The following is a 26,312-nucleotide window of genomic DNA, read 5'->3' on the forward strand; positions in this document are numbered from 1 at the left end:
GTAGTGACGTCAGAGGCTGTCGCCGGCCAACACGTTGGCGTTTTTTTAAAGTATGCTTCAGACACGGGTCACGACGAGGTGTTCCCCATAGTGTCCCCTCAGAGGACGCAGTGTCTCGTTCCCTCTCAGGGAACCATGGTTACATTCGTAACCTGAGACGTTTTTCTCCATTTGGGCTCAGAATTACAAATTTCTTTCTTGAGAGAGTGAGTATTACTGTTATACCATGGCACAGTACATTTTTTTTCTAACCTTTTTCAATTTGATGGAGGCAACAGGTTCTAATGTATTAGAGAATATAGTGCCCATGTTGCCAGTCAATTAATGTGTATTTATGGATAAATAAATAAATAGTTATTTAAAATTCTAATAAAAGATATACACATATAAACAAATGATAATATAATAATAAAAATAATAACCACACGGAGTAAACATTTTACAGTGTAACTTGATACACATTTTAAAATGTCTGAGATCATAAAAAGAATAAAGACTCTCTTTATTTCCTGCAGTGCAAATAACAACAAAGAGAATAAAGTATGCACAAGTTCAGTGTTTAAATTATCATCAACAGTAAGAAAACTGGTAAAAATCACATTCTCTGCAATAAGTAGGTTTGTACATATTACATGTTTACAGTATAGCACATTTAGACATTGGCTGAAGTTTTCACAAGAACAAAGTGAGAGAAAAAAAGCTTCTTCAGACAATTTAACAATTTGCAAGGTCACACTGATGCATCTCTATTGTGCTAAAGAAAAAGCAACCAACCATGTGATCAAGCATAATCTCTAAACACATCTCAACAGACTCAGCCTGAATGCAAAAATAGCTGACTATGTACAGAACTCTGGTTTGAAAAGAAAATCCCTTACACCTCTGTATATACATAACAATGGCACAATGTGGCTTTCATTGCAGTCCTGGCATTTTTTACATTAAATTCAAACTGAATCAAAGGGAAAAAAATATATATACTCACAGGTTCAACACATTACTGACAATACCCAATAAATGCCTTTTATATTAAACAAAATAATGTGAATTAACACTATTTTACATAATGTCATATTTGGGACTTTGTACAAATATAGCACACTTTGGTGTCACACTATAAAAAAGGAAAATATTTTTTTTTCTTGTCAGATTTGTAATATGAACTATTGTTATTATATTAACATAAATTATGAATGATCATACATTACAATTTTAGTCTGTGGAACTGATAAATATAAAAATATTTGTCATTTTTTAAATCTATATATCTCTGTCTATCTATCTATCTATCTATCTATCTATCTATCTATCTATCTATCTATCTATCTACAGCACAATTAGTATTCATCTGCATTTTGTATGCAATCATTTTACTACATTATTTTCCAACATTACAAAAAAAAAAAAAAAAAAAAAAAAGACATTGCTATATTGCTTAGAATTGTGATACCCAAGAAATAACATCGTGTTATTTAGGACCCTTTAGTGGGAAAGACAAGTCAATTATGATTAACCATTGTATATTTTCATTTTTTACAGTAATTGACAGCAATCACCAAGTGCATTCAATCAAGTTACCATGGCTATTGTAAGATAAAAATGACCTAACATAATAATGACCTAAAATAAAAATACTAATATCACTTTACAATAAGGTCTCGTTTGTTAACATTAATTAATGCATTAACTAAGATGAAATGTTCATGTTTTCAAATGTTCATGTAATCAAAATGTTCATGTTATTTAACAGTACATTAATTCATGTCAAAAAGACACTACTTATGGTCTTAAAAATGTATTAGAAAATGTTGAGATCAACATTAACTAAGTTGAATAAATACTGTAAAAATACTGTTCTTTTTGAGCCACTTTATCCATGAGACCTTTTAATTTCCCGATCCTTATACACATTTTGTAAAGTCACACACTTTCCGTCTATTGAGTGTTCAGGAAACTTCCTGCTTTCAAGACAAAGGAGTGGAACAGTTCATGCTGTGTATTGACTTGTAGACAAAGTAAAAGTGTTGACGCTTCGCTCGAGTATGTAACTCTGCTTTTATCCACTGTGGGTGTGTGTCTGCGGCCAACTGCTGGCTGCTCTCATCCGTGTAAAGAAACAGGCCATAGTTTTCTGGATCAGAAACGCGGAATTTGAGTGCACAAAGATGACACACCTCTTCTGTCGTGGCGTAGGGCCGCACTTGAAGGGTTTTAGCCGTGCAGCCGCTATCTGCCTTCTGCAGAGCCACTCGCATGTAGTTCTTCACACAAACGAACAGATATTACAGAGTTTATGGAATGAAAATAGTCCATATCTATAAAATGCAGTTAACTTTACAAATACTGTTCGGAAGTCAGGATTTTACCTGGAAGTCGTCCACTGAGGGCAGGTTTCTCTGCAGTGTGCGACGCTGGTGCCACTGGTGGAGCATGTCGCGTGTTGTAGAGTTGAGTGCTCGGGCAGCCTGCTCTTCCTGGAAGTTCTTAATCAGTGACATTGCTCCATATGCACTGGTGAGGTAATATCCTCCTGTACAGGATCAAGAGAAAAGAGCATCTTAAAATACAGAACGAAAACCTAGTGAACATCCCAAAACCTAAATAAAAAAACTTGTTTAGTGCCATAAAGTATTGCTAAAAATCTACTTTCAAATGTATTATTTTGACCTATTTAACCTATGATTGTGGTTGGTAATATTTAGGCTCACCAAGGTTAAAAAGTTAAAACATTAATATTGTGAAATATTATTACAATTGAAAACTGTCTAATTTCATGCATTTTTAAATGTATTTTTTATGACAATATTCCAGTCTCCAGTGTCACATGATCATTCAGAAATCACTCTATTATGTTGATTTGGTTCTTCTTATTATCATCAATGTTTTTTTGCTGTTGTGTTTTTTCTGTCTCACTTTTTGGTCAATTTGATTTGTCATTGCTGAATAAAAGTATTAATTTCTTTCAAAAAAAAAAAAGTATAAATAAAAAGCACACAACATGAACGGCAGTGTATATTTATGTGTGATATGAAGTTTATGTGCATATTAGAGTAATGCATAATTAGTTTATCAATATTTTAACATTATATATTTGAATCGATTGTGAGTCAAGTATCCCTTTGCTATTCCAAATGCTATTTTTGTGGCATGATGTTGCTGCCCATGTAGAGTATTAAAGCATGCTTACTTTTTCAGCAGTGCTGTTTTTGGAAATATTTTCATTTTTCCCATAGGGACACAGTCTTTGTTTGATTCAACAGAGAATATTGACATTATTTTTACAAAAAGATAGATTTGAAGCAAAAAAGCATTTAAAAAGTACTCAATAGCTTTAATGTAGGAAAGAACTACAATTCCATGCAACATTGCGTATGTTATAATCAAATGAAAACAACTGAGATAAATATAAAACTATTTATTTAAAGGTGTTGGTTGTATCTATAGAAACGAAACATAATATTTTAATGGGAGTGGGTGGAACCTTTTGGTGTTCTTTGCTCATCGCAACTCACTGATTACTGAAGTTTTCTATACTGCATCATGGGTATTGTATTTGTCACCACAAATTCTGCTATTAAACACAATCATTTTAAAACTGAGTTGAATTAACACAGATGGATTGGTTCGAAAAAAGGCTACACAATTAATTAATTATCTCATAACAAGTCTGTTTTACAGGTTTATAAAACAGGTTTATCAGGACAATTAATGGCATTTTTACTTACAGAACCCGACTGCTGCACTCTATAGGCAACAACAGACAGCTTTTGGAACAGAACTAGCCAGTGAGGTTTTCAAAACATACATTACTCACTGCCCAGACTGTTAGTGCATTTTGAAACGAACAAAAAAGGGGAAATTATTACTTGACTTGAGTGTGTACGTCCAACACAATAAATCTTTTCAGTAAGAATAGGAGACGCACACCCAGGAGAAAAATGACTCTGTGGGGAACAGAACTTAGGAAGTTCGTCACACATGGAAAATGCTTGTCCGTTCTAAAACTCCTACAGTTTAGATTCTGGGCAATCATTAATTATGTTAAAAATACATTATATTATGAAGCAAGAAAGATTTTAAATTTTTTTGCACCTTTTTAAAAGAATTCAGGTTTATGTAACATAACTACACAAGAATGAGTACATGTTAATGCACCTTCTCCATGCAGTAATGAGGGATCTATCAGCTCCATCATATACAGGATCTCAGCATCCAACTGAGGCGTGTCGCACTGGACCAGCACATATGTCAACATGGGCAGGAAATCATCCGCTCCAAACATCCGCACTGGCAAACACAGAGGAAACATTTATCAGTGACCTTCACACAAATTATTCCAGCAAGAACAATTCAGATAATTAAGGTGCAAATACTTTTGCTTTCAGTTACTGATCTCATACACGCCTAAAACACACACACTTGTAAAGCCTTTAAATAAACTCGGCCCGTACAAACCTTCATGGTCTTGCATAATGTTGTAGATGAGTTTGCAGACTTTTAACAGCACCATAATCTTCCTCTCAGGTGAGTACATCTGGCACATGGCTCGGAGTTTTCGGCAGATCCTGTGGATGGCGTGGGCGTCTGGAGGCCGGGCTCCGTTTACTCCCAGCTCATGAGGAAGTTTGGCCTTGGCCAGGGCCAGATTCTCCTGCAGCCTCTGCCACACTCCACCGGCCTCCTGGAAGTCATGCAGCACCGACTGCAAGCAGCTGTACAGAGGTTTCAGCACACACTTATGCATGGCCTTCTCCAACACTGGATCTGTGAAAGAGATGGAGTTTCAGTTAAAGCTTTAATATATATAATATATTATATTTAATGTAATATAATATAATATAATATAATATAATATAATATAATATAATATAATATAATAGAGTTTGAGAGGCATTTACCATATTCATAGAAAAAAACAAGAGGCAGTGTAAACAAGCATGACGTTTTAAATGTTCTATTTAATAAAGTTTTAAAGCAATAGTTCACCCTCAAAGGAAAATTTCATAATTTACTCAATTTTCATGTTATTCCAAACTAAAAATAAAAGCTAAAAGAGTAAAATTATAACTGAAACTGTCACTTGAAATTAAAGAAAAATATTCAAATTAAATTACATTTTCTTTTAGACTGACTTCAAGTACTAAAATAACTCGAACTAAAACTGAAATAAAGATAATAATAATTATACAGACATATAAAAAAAATAATTAAATGACAGTTACATGACAAACCCACTAAAACTTGAATAAAAATACAGTAAAAACAAATGTAAAATACAAATAAAAACTTAAACATTATCAGTGATTCAAAAATGACACTGTTTTAAACTTTTACTTTTCTCACTTTTATTTCTTTCTACCTATTCTGTTCTGCACTAGTGAAAAACCAAAACACCCTGAATGCTTAGAGAGCGTATACAATGTCTGCTGAGTTTATGGAAAATCTGACACAAATGTTAAAAGATTTATTAGGCCTAAGCTCTTGGTATTCAATACTCCCTGTGAAATAAGGGCTGTCCGAGATGCAAAGGGCAAGTCAAATGAGGACAAAAGCAGGCCTCACTTCATGTTGTCTGTACACTATAGAGTAATTAAACAAGCACACTATCACAGTGACACGTCTAATGAAACTCTGTTACTCACAGTATACAAAGGAGTTATAAATATTAGAAGCTAAAGTCACCTGTAGATTACAGATCCACTATCATAATGGCTAGACATGATGATTTAAAGAAAACATAAAATAATCAACCCTAAAATTGCACTAAAATGTTACAAACCGACAGAATTCACAAACATACATGATACACAGAGTTACTCCTACTAACACTGCTCCATTGTGGCTACCTACAAATGACACAGATATTACAAACTGACAGCATAGAAAAAATAATTAGATTAGTCTTTCCAAAATCTGTAACAGAATTTTTTTGTGTGGAACATGTTTTGAAGCAAGTGTGTAGAATTTAGCACTGACGCTAGACATGTCCCTACCAATATCCAGCCACTGCTGTCCCCAGCAATACTTTTGATAAAACAATAACATTTAATGTACATATAACCACTGTTAATGTAACTTGCATCTGAAATGAGTCATACCACTGACGTTACCTGAGACATTTAAGCAAATATGCCCTCTTTCACAGTTCAGCTGAATGAAATAAACAGCACTGAAATAAGAGAGTGTTACTTAACTGTCAATCAGATATTTATTATACCTCGTATGACATTAAAATCAATCTTATACCCTTCTTCTGAAGTACTTTGATTCCCCAACACACACATAGGTTGCTGTACATTGGCAATATAGATATGAATATACAATTAGGATAATCATTCAGTACCATGGTATAAATCAAAGAAACATGCTATTACCATTTAATTCCATCACTGTACTACAGTGCTATTTTGTAACCTCTGATAAATGTATTAAAAACCCTGACCACGTTGTTCTTCAAGGTGTGCTAAGCATTTGAAGCATACACAAGTTTATGAATTAAGGATCCTAGATTTTGTTTATTGGAGTTGATTTATTGTTATGTCCGTTGTGTACTATTTGGTTACCATGGTTTCACAACACAGTTTCAAAGCTTTTAACATTACAGTTGAACAAACAACGAAAAGTAAGACCTTTGTTAAAGATTCATCATTAATGTGGAAAGCATTTGAGCTTTAAGTTAAACCAACAATATTTTAGCTGGGATAAATTCCACAAGTTTAACTTCTCTTCTCATGAAGAATTTACACTTTGAACACTTTCTTACTACATTTTTGTATAAGTAAAGTTGCCTATTCATGCAGAGTTCTAAAGTTTCTGCCTTCAAGCATTCTTTATTGGTCCTTAACCACCAAACACAATATTTATTTTTAACTTTTTTTTTTAAATATCCTCATTATATTACAAGCTATAAAAACAGGATTATAGCATATTTTCTTAAAATGCAGTTAAAATGACTGCTGCTCTGTGTGAACTTTGAAATAAACACCTCATTTCAGCTATTTCCATAGCAGTCTGATCTGAAGCTGTCATTTTTATACAAACCAGTCTAGTTAATATGAACTTTTTTGGCCTTGGATTTACCTCAATCCCTCTCAGAGTATTTTCCTACACTTATTTTTCAGTGCAACTACAGAGAGGACAGCTGAACTTGAAAGGTATTTCAGATATCGGCATGTGGATATAGTGCTTGTGTTTCGCTGCTCAGTTGCTCTTGTAGTCTATTTTTGCTTTTCCCACCACACTATCAACAACTTTTTAGTCTGCATTTTCCACTGTAGCTAAAGGAAATATGACACAAACAGCTCTGTACTGATAAGGATAGACTCAGATTAAAAACAAAACATATTTTTGCACCTTTTTTTGGACTATATATATATATTATTGAATTTTCAGGGAAATCAAAGTAATCAAAACTTGAATTTAACAATATGTTTGCACACCGCACAGATTAGGAAACAAAAAGGCAAGTTGATGATACATATCTGGAAGAGAAGGAAGCTAGCATTTCAAAATGCCATACACTAATAGTTTCCAAACACTAGTAAAATTAACAGTGAATAAAACTCGCCCAGCCAGAACAGCACAGTTACTTAAAGTAATCCAGGGGTGTCCAACCCTGCTGCTGGAAAGCCACTAATAGGAAAGCTCTCTAATTAAACAGACCTAAACCAGCCTAATTACGGTCTTTAGGATTACTTTAGGAAACTTCCAGGCAGGTGTGTCATAGCTAGTAAAGTAGGCCATTCGTAAGTTGATCTCCCAGAAAGGTGCTATCAAAATTACTCTTTATTTGAGTGGTTTAACATGACCCCCCCCCCCCCCCCAAAAAAAAATGGACCTCTGGATATCTACTTACCTATTTGGTCCTCAGGTATGTAAGACTCTATAGGTGGGTTCATTTCTGAGCTCTGTTTGAGGTAAGCCTTCATCTGGGTCATGAACTGCCGGAGTGTCTGCAGAAGATCCTGGCTGGATGAGTGGCAGTTTTTATTCTCCTGCACAAAGCTCACATAGTCCTGCACAAGGCACCCAAAGTAAGAAGATTTATCTTGGGACAACTCAATGATCCGAAGCAAGATGCGTTTTTCAGGCGTAGCCAGTACACTGAAAACACCTCGGACCTTACGGAAGTGTCCCCTTAGTGCTCGTGGGATAACAAGCGATCTCGGTCGAGCGGCCACTAGTTCGACCGACAGGAGTTTCTTTGACATGCGGGAAGCACGAAGGCGAAGATGCAGATCCCTTTCAAGTCCCACACCGTAGTCGTCCTCCTCCTCCCCATTCTCATCACTGCTGTCATCCGTGGAGAGGTTTTTGCCCACGTTTTGGGATAATCCCAATGGGAGATGATGTGGAGGAGAATCTAAAGAGTCTGATGAGGATGTAGACAAGCTTCGGCCACTTGAGCTTAGCCCTTTCTCTTCGGGTCCGGTCCATTGCTGCAGGATGGTGCTGCTGGTCGGGCTTAAAGGAGTCGTATTGGCTTGAGAAAGGGCCCTAGAGATGGTTTCGTCATCTAACGCAATGGTGCAGCGGTAGCTGTCGATGTCTGGAGGCTGTGGAGGTCGTGGTGGAGGACTGTGTCTCTGACTCGCTCTAGTAATGCCAGCACTCAAAGGCATAGTCCTCGGACCTGAAGGTGAAGTAGGGGTATGAACCAAAATGCGAGGAGGAGGTGGTCTTGGTGGAGGAGGGGGACGAGATTTTCCGTTTTTGGCTGTTGGGTCTTTTGCGATCACTGTTTCTGAATTTCCAGTGACATCTTGCTGTGTCTTGAGAAAGACAGGGTTGATAAAAGACAGAGCACTGCTGGAGCAACTCCTTTCACCTTCTGAGGTATCAGGGCAGGTGTTGGTCAGTAGCTTCCCAAATGGGGTGCAGGTTTGATCCTCTGTCTGTAAGACACCAGAGCAGCTGCCGTGCAGAGAAATTTGCAGTCTGTCCGGAAGCAGAGAACTGTTTGGGGCAGAGATTGTACCTTGTTGTTTGTTGAGAGAAGATTCCCAGAATGCTGGAATGAAAGAGAGAATCTGATTAATGGTTAACAACACACAAGCACAGTCTTTATACAAACACAACCACAAAAGCAGCAAACACACCCGCTCCAGCTTCCTAGACCGCCACACGTTGTCAGTACACATGTGAAACAGAGTGTGTGTGTGGTTATATCTAGTAGCAGCCAGTAAAGTGTCTGTTCACGTCTGCTGTCCTCAGGTCCACTCAAGTTATTGGAGAAATTTAGCGAGCTCAGTCGTGCATTTCAGAAAAATTGATTCACAAATGCCATACAAACACACCCAGCACAGAGCCAGCCAAACACTGAGTCATTTATCCAAACATGAAGTGTGTGTGGGGAGGGGTTTCAGCATGTATCTTGACTTCACAAGAGCACAGCAAACCCCTCCTCTTTCTCCTCCCCATGCTTTCTGTCTCTCTCCCAACCCATTTCAGTATAGTTTCTCCATATGTTGGCTTGATAGGCCAGTTTCTATTAAGAATACATAGTTATTTGAAAGTCAGACTCTTTCAAATGAGACTTCAAATTACTGAACCAAAATTACAAGTGTTCTTTGGCAACTTTAGAGTACTTTAGTGTGGATTGGTGTTGCTATGATACAAATGTTGGTGTTTTTTTGTTAGTTTTTTTAGCACATTGCTAGCTTCTCAAAAAGACACATAGGAACTATCACTGTTAAGGAAAATTTGGAAATCCAATGTCTGTTTTCTCTTAAGGTGAATATGACTGTCTGCTAAATTTCACACACACACACACACACACACACACACACACACACACACACACACACACACACACACACACACACGTTTTTATATACAGCTAGTTAATATTTTGTAACCTAATCCACACACTAACACTAACAAAAAATGTTCATCATTTTTGCAACAATAATAATATTAATAATAATAACCTTTATTTTGCTTTATTTGTTTTTACCGTTGTTTTTACCAAGTCAAGTGAGTACATCCAAAAAGGAGTTTTAGGGAGATTTTGTCAGGTTTAGTTCACTTCTGGGTACAAATTTGTCTCCAGAAATATTTTCCTGAGTAACCTCTATGCTCTGATTAACACACATAGTCTCACACGCTTTCTGGAATGTCAACTGGCCTAATAATAACATGGAACTGAATAGCAGGCCAGCATGTCTCAGCTGTGGTGGACGGACAGATTCAAACACATAGTTACTCACAAGAGAGACATGGCAAAGGTTCCTTCTTCTCTAGGAACATTGCAATATTTCTTCATTATCTGAAGCATGTAAGAACATACAAAATATTGCATTACTAATTATTACTTGTATATGCAACCTGCTTGAGTATACTGAAAAAACTCTACTTTCCTGAAACAATTGGAATCGTGTCACTTGTGCTTTGGCACCAATGGCAGACCTGACTCACTTGGTGCCCTAGGTCTGAGACATGAGCAAAAAATAAATACAAAATAAAACAAAATAAATAAAGATGACAGTTTTAAAAACATAAAAAAAAAAAAAAAAAAAAACGAATCAAATTTGATTATAATTTTATTGTATGAAAAGGGCCATTTTGAATTTCTGATAATACTGAAGACTCTTTTTGTGTTTCAAATTCCACTTGGCTCCAAAATCAGAGAGAGTGAATGACCGCTGAATTTGAATGGACGTTGGACCACTGCTATTTTAGTGCCACTGAGATACTAGTAGTTTTTTCCCTACATTGTCAGCATTTGGTCCGGATATTCCAGTTTTATTGCCACTAGAGGCCCCCATTGTGTTTTTTTTGTCAGACCCTTTTGTTTTTTTCTGTTTCTCGTTATCATTTGCACCTGTGCCTTGTTTCCTTTGCATATATATAAACCCTTAGTTTGCCTTAGTTCTTTGCTCTGTGTTTGAATGTTAACACCCAGCCTAAGCGAAGCTGTGAACCTTTGATGCTCCAGTTGGATTCTCTGTTTTGGTACGCTATTTTTTGTACTTGTTTTTTGGATTATCTTTTGAGACTTTTTGCTGTACCTTCTACTTTGTGAATATACCTTTTTTCTGAGTGGATTACCTTTTTTTTTGGAATTACTTTTGACCATTGTGGATTTATATTTTTGCCTGAAGGACTACACTTTTTATTGTTATTAAAACACCAGCTCAAGTACTGCTGTGTCTGCCTCATCTTCTGAGTTCTGCCAACAATTAGTGGCTCAGTTTGCTAAGAGACAGTTTCTCACACCAGAGACCCGAGTTCGAGACCGGGTCCTGACAGAAACACAGAGCCAACATGAAGCCAGAGGCGCCCAGTACTCAGGAGCTTTTGGCCACACTGTCACAACACGAGGAGACTGTTCAACGTCATGAAGCCGCTTTGGTTCAGCAAGAGGCCTTGATGGTAAGACACTCTCAACTTCTTTCGGAGATGCTGACTTCCATAAAGCAGATATCTGATCGACTTCCACCGGCAACTGCTTCTGCTCCAGTACCTAATATTCAAGTACCTGTGGCAGTTAACCCCCTGACTGAACCTCGTCTTCCGCCTCCCCAACGGTTCTCAGGTGATCCGAGTGCCTGTAAGGGTTTCTTTACCCAATGTTCTCTCTCCTTTGAGCTGCAACCCTCGTCATTCCCCACCGATCGGTCCAAGATCGCATACATCATCACCCTGCTGTCAGATAAGGCCCTGGCCTGGGCTACTGCTGTGTGGGATGCCCAAAGTCCCTGCTGTACCAGCTACTCTGCCTTTACTGAGGAATTCAAGCGAGTGTTCCAAGGTCCTACCAGTGGTCCTGACTCAGCCAAACAGCTCCTGACTCTTCGCCAAGGTCGGCGCAGCGTGACAGACTATGCCATCCAGTTCCGCACGGTGGCAGCAACAAGTGGCTGGAACGATGAGGCCCTCACGGTGTGCTTTCTGAAGGGTCTCTCCGACGCCATCCAAGACGAACTGGCCACTCGGGAACCACCAGACAATCTTGAGTCCTTGATCAAGTTGGCCTCACGTATAGATCAACGTCTGAGAGAAAGGGAACTTAACCGTAGACCTCTCGCCCTAGCTCCTATCAGTCCCAGTTCCGAGTCCCTATCTTTATCCCTGCTAGCCCCTCCAGAACCCATGCAGATCGAACGCATCTCCCAGGCTGAAAGAGAGCGCCGGATGAAGGAGCGATGCTGTCTTCATTGCGGCAAACCGGGCCATTTCCGCTCTGCGTGTCCCGGGCTACAGGGAAACGCACTGTCCCGTGCAGGCCAGGGGGGACTGTAACGGGAAACATAACCTCCTCCCATCCGTCCAACTCCCGCTTGCTCATTCCAGTCACCCTTTCCTGGAACAACCATGACCTACCCCTTCAAGCCTTGGTAGACTCAGGAGCTGCAGGAAACTTCATGGATGGTATCTGGGCAAAGCAAAATGGCGTTCCTTCTGAACCTCTCATGGATCCCATGAGGGTTACTACGTTGGATGGAAGCCCTCTGGGATCTGGAATTGTCACTCCAGTTACTGCTCTCTTGAGACTTTCAGTTTCCCAACACCAGGAAGTGATAAACTTTCCTCTTATCCCCTGTTCCGAGTTCCCTCTTGTCCTTGGCTACCCCTGGCTGCACAGCCATAACCCTCACATCGACTGGTCTGTGGGCACTGTCACCCGGTGGGGTCCTACGTGCCAAGCCACTTGCATCTTCCCGAGTTCCCCAAGTTCCCCTCCCGAGTCCCTAGAATCCATTGACTTATCCCGAGTTCCAGAGTGTTACCATGACCTCAAGTCAGTATTTAGCAAACAGAAGGCCACCATGCTACCACCTCATAGACCTTACGATTGCCCTATCGACCTGCTTCCGGGCACCTGCCCCCCCAGAGGTCGGATTTTTTCCCTATCTCCTCCCGAACGAGCGGCAATGGATACCTACATCAAGGATGCACTGGCAGCAGGCCTCATTCGTCCATCCACCTCGCCTGCGGGAGCAGGTTTTTTCTTTGTGGCCAAGAAAGATGGTGGATTACGTCCATGCATTGACTACCGGGGGCTCAATGCCATAACTGTCTGCAACCGCTACCCCCTACCCCTTATGGCCACAGCGTTTGAGCTAATCCAGGAAGCAAGCGTCTTCACTAAGCTTGATCTGCGGAACGCATACCATCTTGTGCGGATCAGACACGGTGATGAGTGGAAGACTGCTTTCAACACGCCCACTGGTCACTATGAGTACTTGGTGATGCTCTTCGGCCTGACCAACTCCCCGGCTGTGTTCCAAGCACTCATTAATGATGTACTCATGCTTAACATCTTTGTGTTCGTCTACTTGGATGATATCCTCATCTTTTCGAGCTCCCTTCAAGAACACACTAAACATGTCAGACAAGTTCTCAAACGCCTCCTTGACAGCCATTTGTATGTAAAGCCGGAAAAATGTGAATTCCATTCCTCCAGAGTACAATTCCTGGGATTTGTAGTGGAACCCGGTCGTATCCAAATGGACTCCAGGAAGGTAGAAGCAGTAGCGGAATGGCCCACCCCTAAGTCCATTAAGGAAGTTCAGCGTTTCCTAGGATTCACAAACTTTTATCGCAAGTTCATCAAGAACTTCAGCTCAGTGGCAGCTCCTCTCTCAGCTTTAACCAAGGGTGGCAACACAAGGTTTCTGTGGGGTAAAGAAGCTGAGACTGCCTTTCAAGGACTCAAGCAGCGCATCCTCTCTGCTCCCATCCTGACGCTACCTACAGCTGATGAACCTTTTGTAGTAGAGGTAGATGCCTCGGAGGTTGGTGTTGGAGCTGTCCTGTCCCAGAGGGGAAAAGACAAAAAGCTCCACCCTTGCGCTTTCTTCTCACACCGGCTTACCCCGGCCGAGAGGAACTATGATGTAGGGGATCGCGAACTGCTAGCGGTTAAGATGGCATTGGAGGAGTGGAGGCACTGGCTCGAGGGGGCTTCTCAACCGTTTCAAGTACTTACAGATCACAAAAATTTGGAGTACATCCAACAGGCTAAGCGGTTGAACTCCAGACAAGCTCGATGGTCTCTTTTCTTTAATCGATTTCAGTTCATCCTCACCTATCGGCCCGGGTCGAAGAATCTCAAACCTGATGCCTTGTCCCGAGTCCATGCACCTGCCGTTCGAGAAGATACTGACATGCCTGTCCTTCCTACCTCTAAAATTGTGGCTCCGATCTCATGGCAAGTTGAGGACACCGTGAGGCGAGCTCAAGCTACTGAACCAGATCCGAAAGGAGGTCCTGCCAATCGGTTGTTTGTCCCCAAAGCAGTGAGGTCCCAGGTCCTTCTATGGGGACACTCCTCTCGTCTCACCTGTCATCCGGGTGTAGGTCGGACCCTGGAGTTTATCCAGCGAAAGTTCTGGTGGCCCACCATAAAAGAAGACGTTGCCACATTTGTCAAGGCCTGTCCCGTGTGCTGTCAGAGCAAGTCTTCTCACCACCGTCCTCAGGGACTCCTTCATCCTTTATCGATTCCTCATCGACCCTGGTCACATATCTCGTTGGACTTTATTACAGGCCTTCCTCCATCACATGGCAATACTACTATCCTAGTCATCATCGACAGGTTTTCTAAGGCGGCCAGGTTTGTCCCCTTGACCAAGCTGCCTTCTGCTAAGGAAACAGCTGAGCTGGTTATTAACCACGTGTTCCGAGTCTTCGGCATTCCTCAAGATATGGTTTCCGATAGAGGCCCTCAGTTTGCTTCAAGGTTTTGGGGGGCCTTCTGCCAGCTCATAGGGGCCACTGCCAGTCTATCTTCAGGGTACCACCCGGAGTCCAACGGCCAAACCGAGAGGATGAATCAAGAGCTTGAAACTGCCCTCAGGTGTATGGCTTCCAACAATCCATCCACATGGTCGTCCTTCATTGTTTGGGCTGAGTATGCGCACAACACCTTGCGCTCCTCCTCCACTGGTATGTCTCCACAAGAAACTTACCTCTACGGGTGGAGTCACGCAAGCTGTCCCAGAAATACATCGGTCCCTTTAAGGTTGCCAGGAGAGTAAACCCAGTTACATATCGTCTGCACTTACCTAGATCCCTTAAGATTAATCCCACGTTTCACATCTCCTTATTAAAACCTGTTGTTTTTTCTCCCCTTGTCCCGGCAGGCAGACCTCCCCCTCCGCCCTGTGTCATCGGAGGCCAGCCGGCTTATACCGTCCACCGGATACTGGACTCCCGCCGGGTGCAGCGGTCCTGGCAGTATCTGGTGGACTGGGAAGGCTACGGTCCTGAGGAGCGCTCCTGGGTTCCTGCCAAAGACATACTGGACCCTGAGCTCATTCAACAGTTCAGGGCCCTTCACCCAGAGAAAGCTGGTAGGAACGTCAGGAGCCGTTCCTAGAGGGGGGATTCTGTCAGCATTTGGTCCGGATATTCCAGTTTTTTTGCCACTAGAGGCCCCCATTGTGTTTTTTTTTGTCAGACCCTTTTGTTTTTTTCTGTTTCTCGTTATCATTTGCACCTGTGCCTTGTTTCCTTTGCATATATATATAAACCCTTAGTTTGCCTTAGTTCTTTGCTCTGTGTTTGAATGTTAACACCCAGCCTAAGCGAAGCTGTGAACCTTTGATGCTCCAGTTGGATTCTCTGTTTTGGTACGCTATTTTTTTGTACTTGTTTTTTGGATTATCTTTTGAGACTTTTTGCTGTACCTACTACTTTGTGAATATACCTTTTTTCTGAGTGGATTACCTTTTTTTTTGGAATTACTTTTGACCATTGTGGATTTATATTTTTGCCTGAAGGACTTTACTTTTTATTGTTATTAAAACACCAGCTCAAGTACTGCTGTGTCTGCCTCATCTTCTGGGTTCTGCCAACAATTAGTGGCTCAGTTTGCTAAGAGACAGTTTCTCACACCGGAGACCCGAGTTCGAGACCGGGTCCTGACATACATATTCTGAATTAGATTTTTAGTTTTAAATGTCTATATATATCACTTTTATTTTTTTATGTTTTTTGTGCGTAAAGTTAAAAGCACGAAATGTGAAAGAGAATATTGCTTTGTCCACTAAATTCAATAAAATTAAAGAATTTAAATATATATATATATATATTTTATTTTATTTCAGTTAATGTTTACATTTATTTCAAGCAAAAAAATAAATAAATAAATATATATATATATATTATTATTTTTATTTTTTATTTTTTTTCAGGTTTGGTTAATAACCCTGCATTGGACATTTTCCCCCCAAACCTATTTTGAGTAGAATCCCAATTCACTAGTCACAAATAACACACATAATCACAGATGTTTACATTACTATGCAGATATAATATTTCAGATTCATATAGGTGGAACATGCAAATAAATAATTGTGGAAACAGAAAACAGGAAATAATGGATTATCATATATAATTTTATATAACTGTATCTCTACTAAATGGAATATTTTAAGTGGGCTAGACAAGCTTGGTGAGTACCTGCTCCGTGCTGAGCCACTTCATGTAGATCTGACAGGCTTGTTGCTGAATGGATGGCCTCAGGAAGCTTCAGGGTAAACGGCAGAATGTCTCTGAAACAAAGAGAGTCAGACAGACAAATAGTGCGTGAAAGAGGGTAAAAAATAAACAATGGGAGAACACCAAAGAGGGAAATGAAAATACACACAAGCATTCACTCTTTTCCTACATTAATAGTGACAGGTGAAATCATACATATACGTCTCATTCAGAAAAAAGTAATAATTCTGCTGTTACTGGGCTAGAAACTGGTATTGAGCAGAGAGAGGGCAGACTTTCAGTGTTCATGTGAGTGGTTGAGTTACATGCACAAAGTACAGTGCTTAGCGTTAGGGTTGTTCAACTTCCTATACCTTAATAAGTATCAGACATTAAAAAAGTGTTACCTGCTGATACAATAAAAGGCCACAAGACGAAAGAGGTCAGCAAAATGGATTCCTGAGCCCTGTAGAGAAAATGCTAGAAAAAAAAACAATACACTACAATCAATAAAGGTTTTACAATTTCATCAGTCATAACAACACAGCACCTTTAAAACCACATCAATTTCCAAGGAAAGGAAATTCCAGCTGGATTGTGCCCAGGCCAAAAACAATAGGGTGTGTCTGATATTTCACATGGAGAACATCTTGGAACTGCACTGCTGTAAATGCCTGAAATGCTGCCAGGCTACTATTGTGACATTTAGCTGCAAATATGCTGCCTCTTTTTTAAACAGCTGCTCTGGTTATTATAACTAAATAACTAACTGTGAAACAGTAGGGGGAAAAAATCCTATTCTGACACAAAACAGAGATTTATAAACTGATATACAAAGTGCACGTGGTCAAAATCAATCTTTGACCTCACAACTGCATGCACATGAAAGCAATAAAAAAATAGATACCCAATGAAAGACCATAAAATAAAAAAGAAACCCCTATTTATTTTTCACAGCCCAACATTTTGAATTTATGGTGACAAAGTACACGGAAGTAGATATGGCTAGATGTGAGCAGAGCGTCAACAACAGTTATGTTTTTTTTAGTATTATATAAGGGACCCAACATACTGTACTGGTTCTCCTTTACAGGGATGTGAATGACAGAGGAGTCTGAGATGCCATTCACGTGAAATGACAGGACCTTCTTTTGCAGGATAGATGATTTCCACACTAAAAACACCTGAACAGGGAAAAAGAAAATATATGTTTCTAAAGCAGCAGTTCTTAAAGGGACAGTTCACCCAAACATTAACATTCTGTCATCATTTACTCACCCTCATGTCATTCCAAAGCTGTATGAATTACTACTTCTGTTGAGCAAAAAAAAAAAAAAAAGATTTCCTGAAGAATGTTGGTAACCAAAAAGTGGACGGTAGCCATTGACTTCCATAGTATGGACAAAAGAATACAATGGAAGTGCAATAGCTACCATCAACTGTTTGGTTAACAACATTCTTCAAAATGGAATGACATAAGGGTGAGTAGATGATGACAGAATTTTCATTTGGGTGAACTATACCTTTTTAACCTCCCTGTTCTAAAATAGAAGTACTGATATATTAAATAATTTCCCATGATTCATTTTGTGATTGGAAAGTTTCAAGAGCTGTATGTTCTTAAGTAAAACAATATTTACTGAGGGGGTGAAAAGAAATGTGATTTCAGATTACATCTTGATTCATGTGCTTTAATGAATTATTTTCCTTTATTAATAATAATGTATTCATTTAAATAATCATACTCATACTGCTCTAATGGCAATGAAAATTGTTTTGAAAAGTATTTGTAAAAATCTCGATTAAAGCCTATAGTTCATATTTTCCTGTACCATATGTTTCACTGATTAATCACAAATTCCGTTGCAAATGTTTTCTATAATGCATTTTTTAATTTTAGTCTCCTTCATTTTTCCTCTTTAAGGAACGATCAATATAGAAAAGACTCATGAAACATTTTATGATACTTTCTGTCATTTTTGAAGCTATATAAATCAGCATCCTTGTATTTTACAAAAAGCTGATGTGGTTGGAACAAAATAAGGGTGAATAAATGTTGACATTTTGAATTTCTGAGAACTATTTCTTAAAAAAAAAAATCTGGCATCCTTGCTTTGACACTCTCTAACATATTTTACCCCAGCTGGTTGCTGCAGAAGGATGCCAGTGGCCTCTCGCTGGTCGATGGAAAGCAGAAGCCAGATGGGGTGTGTGTGTATCAGTTTGTCCAACACACTCACACTTATGCTCGTAACTTCCCCATCAACCGCAGGATACTGTAGACACACAGGACTCATCTCTCCTTCTATCCTACAGAGAACAAAACAAGGCATGGGTGTAGAGTGTAGTTTTGTTTTGACAGAAAAAGGGGGAAAAGGCATTAGAAAGACAGACTGGACACAGGCGCCCTCTACTGGACTCTACTCTAAAACATTCAGAGCTTCTTTGTAAATGTAATGACATATTACAGTACACAAACTTAACAGATGTTAATGCAATGCATCTATTATAAGTACAGAAATTATGTGCATTATTTTATTTAAATGCACTCTTATTGAGCTTACTGTACAATGATGGTCTGAATGCATTTTTGACGTGTTTGGTATGTGTACTCACTCTATGAGCATAGAAAATTCTGGATCACTGTCTTTTTCCTGCACAGCATGAACCATTTGCTGCTTCAGTGCTCCCAGTGACAATGCAAACGCATCGACGAGCTGCACATTGATAGAAAAGGTAAAATCTTATATGTACAAGCAGAAGACATTTCAGTGAATTAATATAGCTCTGTTTAAAATTCTCTTTGGCAACTTCCCCTTTGCTAACAAAAGAGAAAGAGTTTCTCTTTTTTCAGAGAAAAAAGAGAAACTGCCAGGAAACCTGCTGAGAACAGTGAAGAAAAAAATGGAAATCTAAAAAAATAAAAAAAATAAAAACAGCTGAGAGAGGCTTATTTGTGACCAAAACAAGAGCAACAGCTTCAGCCTTGCTGTCATCTATCCAAGCAGGAAGCAAGTTGGTCACTCTCCTGTCTTCATAATCTATTTTCCCCAAAAGGAAATGGGAGTTGTCATGGCAACACAACCCAACCCAACCATCACAGCATTACTCTATGCAAGTAAATGCATGTGATTTTTAAAGGACATCAGTAGATATGTGAAATAAACTCTACTACAAAAATGAGAAAAATGTGTTTCAGTGTGTTGGATTTTGAGTCATAATTTCAACATTGTGCTTAGATCTCACAACTATGACTTGTATTCTCTGAATTCTAAGTTGCGATTGCAATTAAAAATGTTTGCAATTTTTTGTTCTTTTTCCATCACGGAGTAAAAAATAAAGAAAGGTGAAAGCTACTTTTTTTTCTCACAATTCTTGCAATTGTGAGTTTATATCTCATTCTTCCATGCTCCTGTAATGCAAGTCTATGGTATGTTTGGGCACATTTTCCACGAAGCAAAAAGTAAATAGAATCACCTTTTAAAAAGTAAAATAGAAAACAGAATCAAAACACAGAAGTTCTTTGAGATTTCTATTGTAATTCCTAGTGCTAGTGATAAATTCCTTGACATAAACTAGGCAAGATAAACTTCAGAGGAGCATTTGTTTAGACTGAATGCTAAAATAAAAAAGCCCTGCAGAAGAAGAAGAGAAGAAGGACTAATTAAGGAGTGAGAGAGAGAGAGAGAGAGAGAGAGAGAGAGAGAGCTGTTTTCACAGCTGGAAGAAAACACTGTACAACACACATAAACACACACACACACACACACACACACAGTGTCTGTCCATTGATTTTTACAAGGAACACCAGACAGCCAGTGAATGTACGCAGTGGAACAGAAAATGTTCTGAAGGAGAATAGGGATATTTATACTGATCCAAAAAAAGTCCCTGCCTGAGTCCATTGGCTAATGAGAGTCTGTAGCGTGTCCTGCGCTTATTAAATCGTTACACCAATGTTTTAAGACACAAACTGTTTTAAGCACATAGTCAGCATAGATTAAACTCAGAAAAAATGGATTTGGAACTAAACATTGTACACCAATGTAAAAATTACATCTAATGGAAATAATCTTCATTTATTGATGCTTAGAATTCATTAATTTGGTGTTTAAATTGTCCTGCATTGTGTATGCTATAAACATTTATGATGCTTCAAATCATGCGTTTTGTTAAGGATAAGTGTGCTTTTATATGTGTTTTTCCCCCAGTACAGATACTATTAAATCAGATTTAAAATTTCTACCAGCCACACACTAAAACTGGGTACAAAAAATCCCAAAGGTCCAGAATAATAGTGTTCCTGTAGCTCAAGTGGTAGAGCATTGTGTTAACAAGTGCAAGGTTGGGGGTTCGAATCCTGGGGAAAACATGATAGGAGAAAATTGTTAGCCTGAATGCAATGTAAGTCATTTAAGTGTTAAATGTATAAAATAAATAAAATAATAAGCTTGACTTGGGAGTGAGAACTTTTTAACAGCACCACCCAAGAAACACCCAGATGTTTTTTTTAAATATACAAAAATCACAAATGCTGTCCTTGATTTATCAGGTTTCAGATTTAGTGCACAACTGATCATCCTACCTGAAGAAAACTAGCACTTCTGTCCATCCGGCTGGGTTGTAATGACGAGTTTACTGCCATGTTGCTCTTCATGTTTGAAAGTCCTGCAATTCAAAATCACTAAATAAAATGACTGATATAAATCTGTCTATTTTCAGTATGACCGATGCATACATTCATATTGTATTTGCCACGCTCTTGTCTCCCTTCACATTCAGTCATACTCTGTGCATGTCTGTGGCATATTATTATGATTACGGATGAAAGATTTTGTCTGTAAGCCTGAGATTAGAGTCTAGAAGCTATAATCATTTCCTCAAAGAGACAATTACGCACTGACGGCCCTGTTTGCCTGACATCTCTTGAAACTATATTTTCTAAAGCAATATTTGTTTAGTTAGCGTACACAGCAGCACTGAAGTCAGATAATTTCCTCAAAACAATATTTTGCAGAAGTTATTCACTAGAACACACAGTGAGGTCAGTGATTAGATCAGCTACACAGCTCAGTTGCAGCAGGTGCAGCACTGTGTGGTTAGTACAGAACCTAGATGTAAAATTACAGTATAATGAGATTCTATACACATTCCAGGTCACCTGCAAAATAGCTTCATTAAACAGGCTGGACTCATAATTACAGATCAGAAAAGTTATGCTATTTATGAAAGCAGCAGGTGTTAAGTCATACCTCTCACTTTCTGAAAGACATTTTTGTGTTCTTCACACTACTGATTCTGTCTTTGGGGACATCCATAGTCAGGCAATAGTCTGAAATGAAACTAGTGCATATGTGAGTTTAAAACCACTGCAATCAAACAAAGACATGCATGACCAATACACTGAGAGTAAAAAAAGAGCTAGAGGGTTTATTTAAAGAGTGCATCAAATTCTCTCTTCTGTCACATACACAAGTGGACATTCTTTCCATAACTTCATGATTTTTAAAAACACTGAAAGAGTTGCAATGTCTGCTGGTGGACACAATACATTTGCGAGGCTTTGGCATTGAAAAAAAGACTGCATGTTAACTTATTAATTAATTTAATATTATAAATGATAATAATTTCCACAACTTATAAGTATATTTTTGTAAATATATGTTTATATACAGTAATATGTTTTTATTTAATTTTTTATATACATACCACCATGGGCGTCAGTTTGGTTTGAAATGTGGTGGGGACAGAGACGCATTCAGAAGTGCATTTTCAGAAGTGGTGGGTACAATGATGCATTTTTTTTTTCTCTTTCGCGCAGGTCATGTTTTGAAAGACGTCCTGTATCTTATTAATGTAAATAAATAAAAATGTATACAAAAATGTGATGATGTCCGACTCGTTTTATGAAGAAGGAAGCCGTACAAAGCATTAGACATATGATATATGACCCACTAATCTGCTTCATATCATCATATAAGTACCATGTTGACAATATGACATGGCCATGACGTGGTTTAATGTACCTAAACAATGATTACCAAATTTCTCTTTCATGTTGCTTTGTTATAACCACTGAAAACGGGGAAAAAAATCTAACCCAAAATCGGGCCTCGCTCTACATTATCCCGCTTATTACATGGCTACCCACCAAATAAATCAATAATTTGACAAAATATTGATTTAAAAAAGAGTTTATTGATTTAAACACGATTGTATTGCTTCCGCTAAAGAAAATAGTTCCGTCTCTACGATTAGAATCCTGCCGCGTCCATAGCAACGCTCTGTTTTTCATGGCAATGGTGTTATTATCAAGAAATAACAGACAACACAACTTAAGCACTACAAATTTTATCAAGATTGAAAAAGCAAAAATACGTGTAGCACATGAACACTATTGACTATCACACCATGATCTGACTGCTCTCAATTCACAACAACATGCATCCATCCAATCTACATCGGGCATTTTGACTAAAACTTGATCCATTCCTCATCATCATCATCATCATCATCATCATCATCACAACTATTCCAGAATTCAGCAATAGATTCAAGCAATAATTAAACAAGATACTGACTACTCAACAATCATCTCCCCCAACACTTGCTGTATGAACGCAAACCGTAACTAGCTAATTAAGTTGGTGGCTAAGGAAGTCTAACGTAACATTAATTGCAAGAGAAGAATTAAAACAGCCGATCCCTTGTGTGCAAATGCACAAGACCTAGCCATAATACCAGCAAATCTTAATAAACATAAGTTATCGCGTCTTACCTTTGTGTCAATGGTCTGCAGACCCATGCTGTGTGTACAACAACATCCATTTGTTCTACAGGTTATCACTTTGATATGTTATAGTACATGGCACTAGGATGCAACCTTGTGATATTGTATGAAGGCTAAATGACTTGCTCGTCTATTATACATTCGCCAGAAATTCTGGCCAATCCCAGCAAAGACTAGGTAACCTCGTTCCCGCTCGTTCACTGTCCATTCCAAACTGTCAACTCATTTGAAAAACATTCTTTAAAAAAAGAAGCGCGATAGTCATATAGACGGTTTCATCGGGCGCACGCGCCTGGACCTAAGTTAACTTCCGGTCTGTGTTGAAGTGCCTTCTACAAACGCGGTTAAAGTCAAGGCGATGAGTAGACTGAGGGCTCAGGTGGTTGTGCTGCAGGATGTGTTTCCCATACATTTATTTATTTTTGGAAACTCACCACAATTTTAAAACTGATCGATTTTCAAAAAGGCTTCGCTGAATAAACATGAGTAACGTTATGTACTGCACGTTTAATAATAATAATCCCTTACATTTATATGTTTAAATATCAAAACGAGGCACAGGTGTTTTTATATCGCTGTATTTCTTAAGGAAGACTTGCATGTTATATGCCTGATAAAGCAGCGTGTGTGAGCGTACTTTGTTTACAGCTGTTACTGGGGAAACCTCCATTTCTCGCGCTTTATGTCTATGCTTTAAAACATCTCCTATTGGCAAAGAATGGATTTGCATTCTCATTAAGTCCGCCTGATCCATGCAGCAAACATATTTTGTTTGTTATCAAAAAATATCTGCTCTAGAGGGACTTGTTGCTGTTGTTATTGATTCTATTTGGAAGTCTACCGGACGTTAAGTTAGGTCCGCAAAAGCGCGCATGCGCAGTAACGTTTGTTTATGTTGTTGCCGTTGAAACCGTCTATAGAGAAAATAATAACAGTGACACGATGACTCCCCCTCCCCCAACCTAGAACGTATCCCAATTTTACAGTTGTTACAGTTTTAATGAACAGAAAAGCGTGTAGCCAGCGCAGCAGCAGAACTCGAGGTTTAAAAAAAAAAAAAAAAAAGTGGTTGGTACAAAATGACCCATAACGAAATCTGTCCCCCCCCCCGTCCCCCCCGAAATCGACGCCTATGCATACCACTGGCTTCAAGACTTGACACAAAGGCCTTGAAAAATGGAAATATTTAATTTTACATATATTACATTTTCATTTATTTTTATACATTATAATGGGTTTAAGAATAGACAAAAAGGCCTTGAAAAATAATAGTTATACAAATATATAAACGATCAATAGCATTAATTTGTGTATTTTTATGTATATATTAATTCCTATATTACTAAAAATACACTCTATAAATATAAAAATACTTACATGTACCCACACACACCACCACAGAAAAAGGAAGCATGCCTCATTACACGTACTACATTTCACACACCAGCCAGTGACATTTACATAAGAGGAATCTAAAGTTCCCATATCCATTGTAAGAACTTAATTCTTAGTAACCCATACCACAGAAAAACACATGCATACTTCACGGAAACATTTATCAATATTCACTGAGGTCTAAAGCTAAAAGCCTGTTTTCTGTAGGAGGGTGAACGCTCTAGAGCTCCCTACTCTCTTTCTGTGCACAAACACACATATCTTTCTGTTTGTTCCTGTCAGTGCATGGAAGCAATTTAGTGTGAGACAAATTCCTGACAAAGACCACATCATTGCACCGGGTCCTCAGTGCAAACCAAGTGCACGCTGGCGCCATCAGCACTGGAGATCACACAAACAAACTAGGAACATGATTGTACTTCAACTTTGTTGTGGAATATTTTATTAGGAATAGTTGAATGTAAAGCAAGCTTGCAAAGATTACATTACAAACACAGTGATCATGTTATGTACTGCATTTATTTAACAATGCTCTCTTCATAAATATAATTTATAGGCTATTAATCAAGTATGTTTATATTCATATGCCTGTGTAAAATTAAAATAATATTTTTTCAATTATTTAACAACATTTTCAACTAATAATTGTATATATATAATAATAAAAAAACTGTAATCAGCAAATATTTAAACGGGTATTTATTTAACACAATTATCATATGGCACGTCAGACTTGTATCTAAATATGTTACAATTTAAAGTACCTACACATTGTTCTTAACTGGGACATCTTTTCTCTAACTTTCCTTGATGTCTGATTGTTTATTGTGTTATGCATGTAAAATATAGGTATGTTAAATAAAAAGTAAATATGACGAATATTAATAAGTTGCGGTCTGAAGTCTAAACACTAGTTCATGAGGATTATTGTGTGAATAAAAACAGAGAAACAGTAGCCACAACGTTTCAATAGAGAAAACAAACAAGCCCAATGAGAACTAATATAATCTTAACACATTTAATAACTAATTACGCAATGCTATTATATAAGAAAATTGATGTCACATAAACCTACCTGTGATCGCTCCTCTCCCGTCTGTATTTAAAGCGCATGCCTCTACAGTAACTGTTACAGTCCAGTGATTCTGTCTCTATCACACACACGCGCTCACATGACCGACGCTGCACGCCACTGAATAACTGCGGTATAAGAGAAACGATGAAATAGCCGTGTCTCAGACTGTTCAGAAAATTTGCTAGACTTTTATTTTTATTTTATTTTTTATGGGAAATACAAACAAAACTTAGTGTAACGAAGGATGACATTACAGTTATGTATTAGTATTAATTTTTATTATAATTATCTCATTATAAATGTTTTTTAGGATATGTTCAGCATTAATGTCCGCGAATGTATCATGTTTGTATGAAAAATCACATGACCCCCACCCAATTAATTACCTGTAAATTATTGGATAACATCCTCTCCAATCATTATACTTTTTTTTATTATTATTAAAATTGTAAAGGTACACGTGTTTTTCCACATTCAGGAGTAATCCCCTTTTGCTTTTTTTCTACTTAAAGTGCCATTCAGTAAAGCAGGTTAGCTCACAAAAGCTCCTTTGTCCTTTTGTTATTGACCATATTTAGCAATTATTCTATGAAATTATTAACTGTTGGTCACACTGTATTATAC

At 38.4% G+C, this 26,312-nt stretch overlaps 1 protein-coding gene across 3 annotated transcripts; it reads right to left on the reverse strand.

The window, feature by feature from the left end:
- Positions 1-1,052: 1,052 nt before the first annotated feature.
- Positions 1,053-25,917, reverse strand: rin2b (Ras and Rab interactor 2b). Of its 3 annotated transcripts, none has more exons than XM_059571681.1 (12): positions 25,689-25,917; positions 21,014-21,096; positions 19,045-19,145; positions 18,567-18,738; positions 17,501-17,612; positions 16,836-16,908; positions 16,411-16,502; positions 7,856-9,010; positions 4,456-4,764; positions 4,156-4,287; positions 2,367-2,530; positions 1,053-2,261 (listed from the first exon to the last, which is right to left on the reverse strand). In XM_059571681.1, the coding sequence occupies exons 2-12, from the start codon at positions 21,083-21,085 to the stop codon at positions 1,965-1,967; spliced, it is 2,679 nt and encodes an 892-aa protein (XP_059427664.1). In that variant the 5' UTR covers positions 21,086-21,096; positions 25,689-25,917; the 3' UTR covers positions 1,053-1,964. The 3 variants fall into 3 exon arrangements, with proteins under 3 accessions (XP_059427664.1, XP_059427665.1, XP_059427666.1); XM_059571682.1 differs by having other exon boundaries at positions 18,669-18,738; positions 25,689-25,916; XM_059571683.1 differs by lacking the exons at positions 21,014-21,096; positions 25,689-25,917 and having other exon boundaries at positions 18,567-18,733; positions 19,045-19,064.
- Positions 25,918-26,312: the final 395 nt, after the last annotated feature.

The sequence above is a fragment of the Carassius carassius genome, chromosome 17, assembly GCF_963082965.1.
Source record: "Carassius carassius chromosome 17, fCarCar2.1, whole genome shotgun sequence".
In the NCBI taxonomy this organism is placed as follows: Eukaryota; Metazoa; Chordata; class Actinopteri; order Cypriniformes; family Cyprinidae; genus Carassius; species Carassius carassius.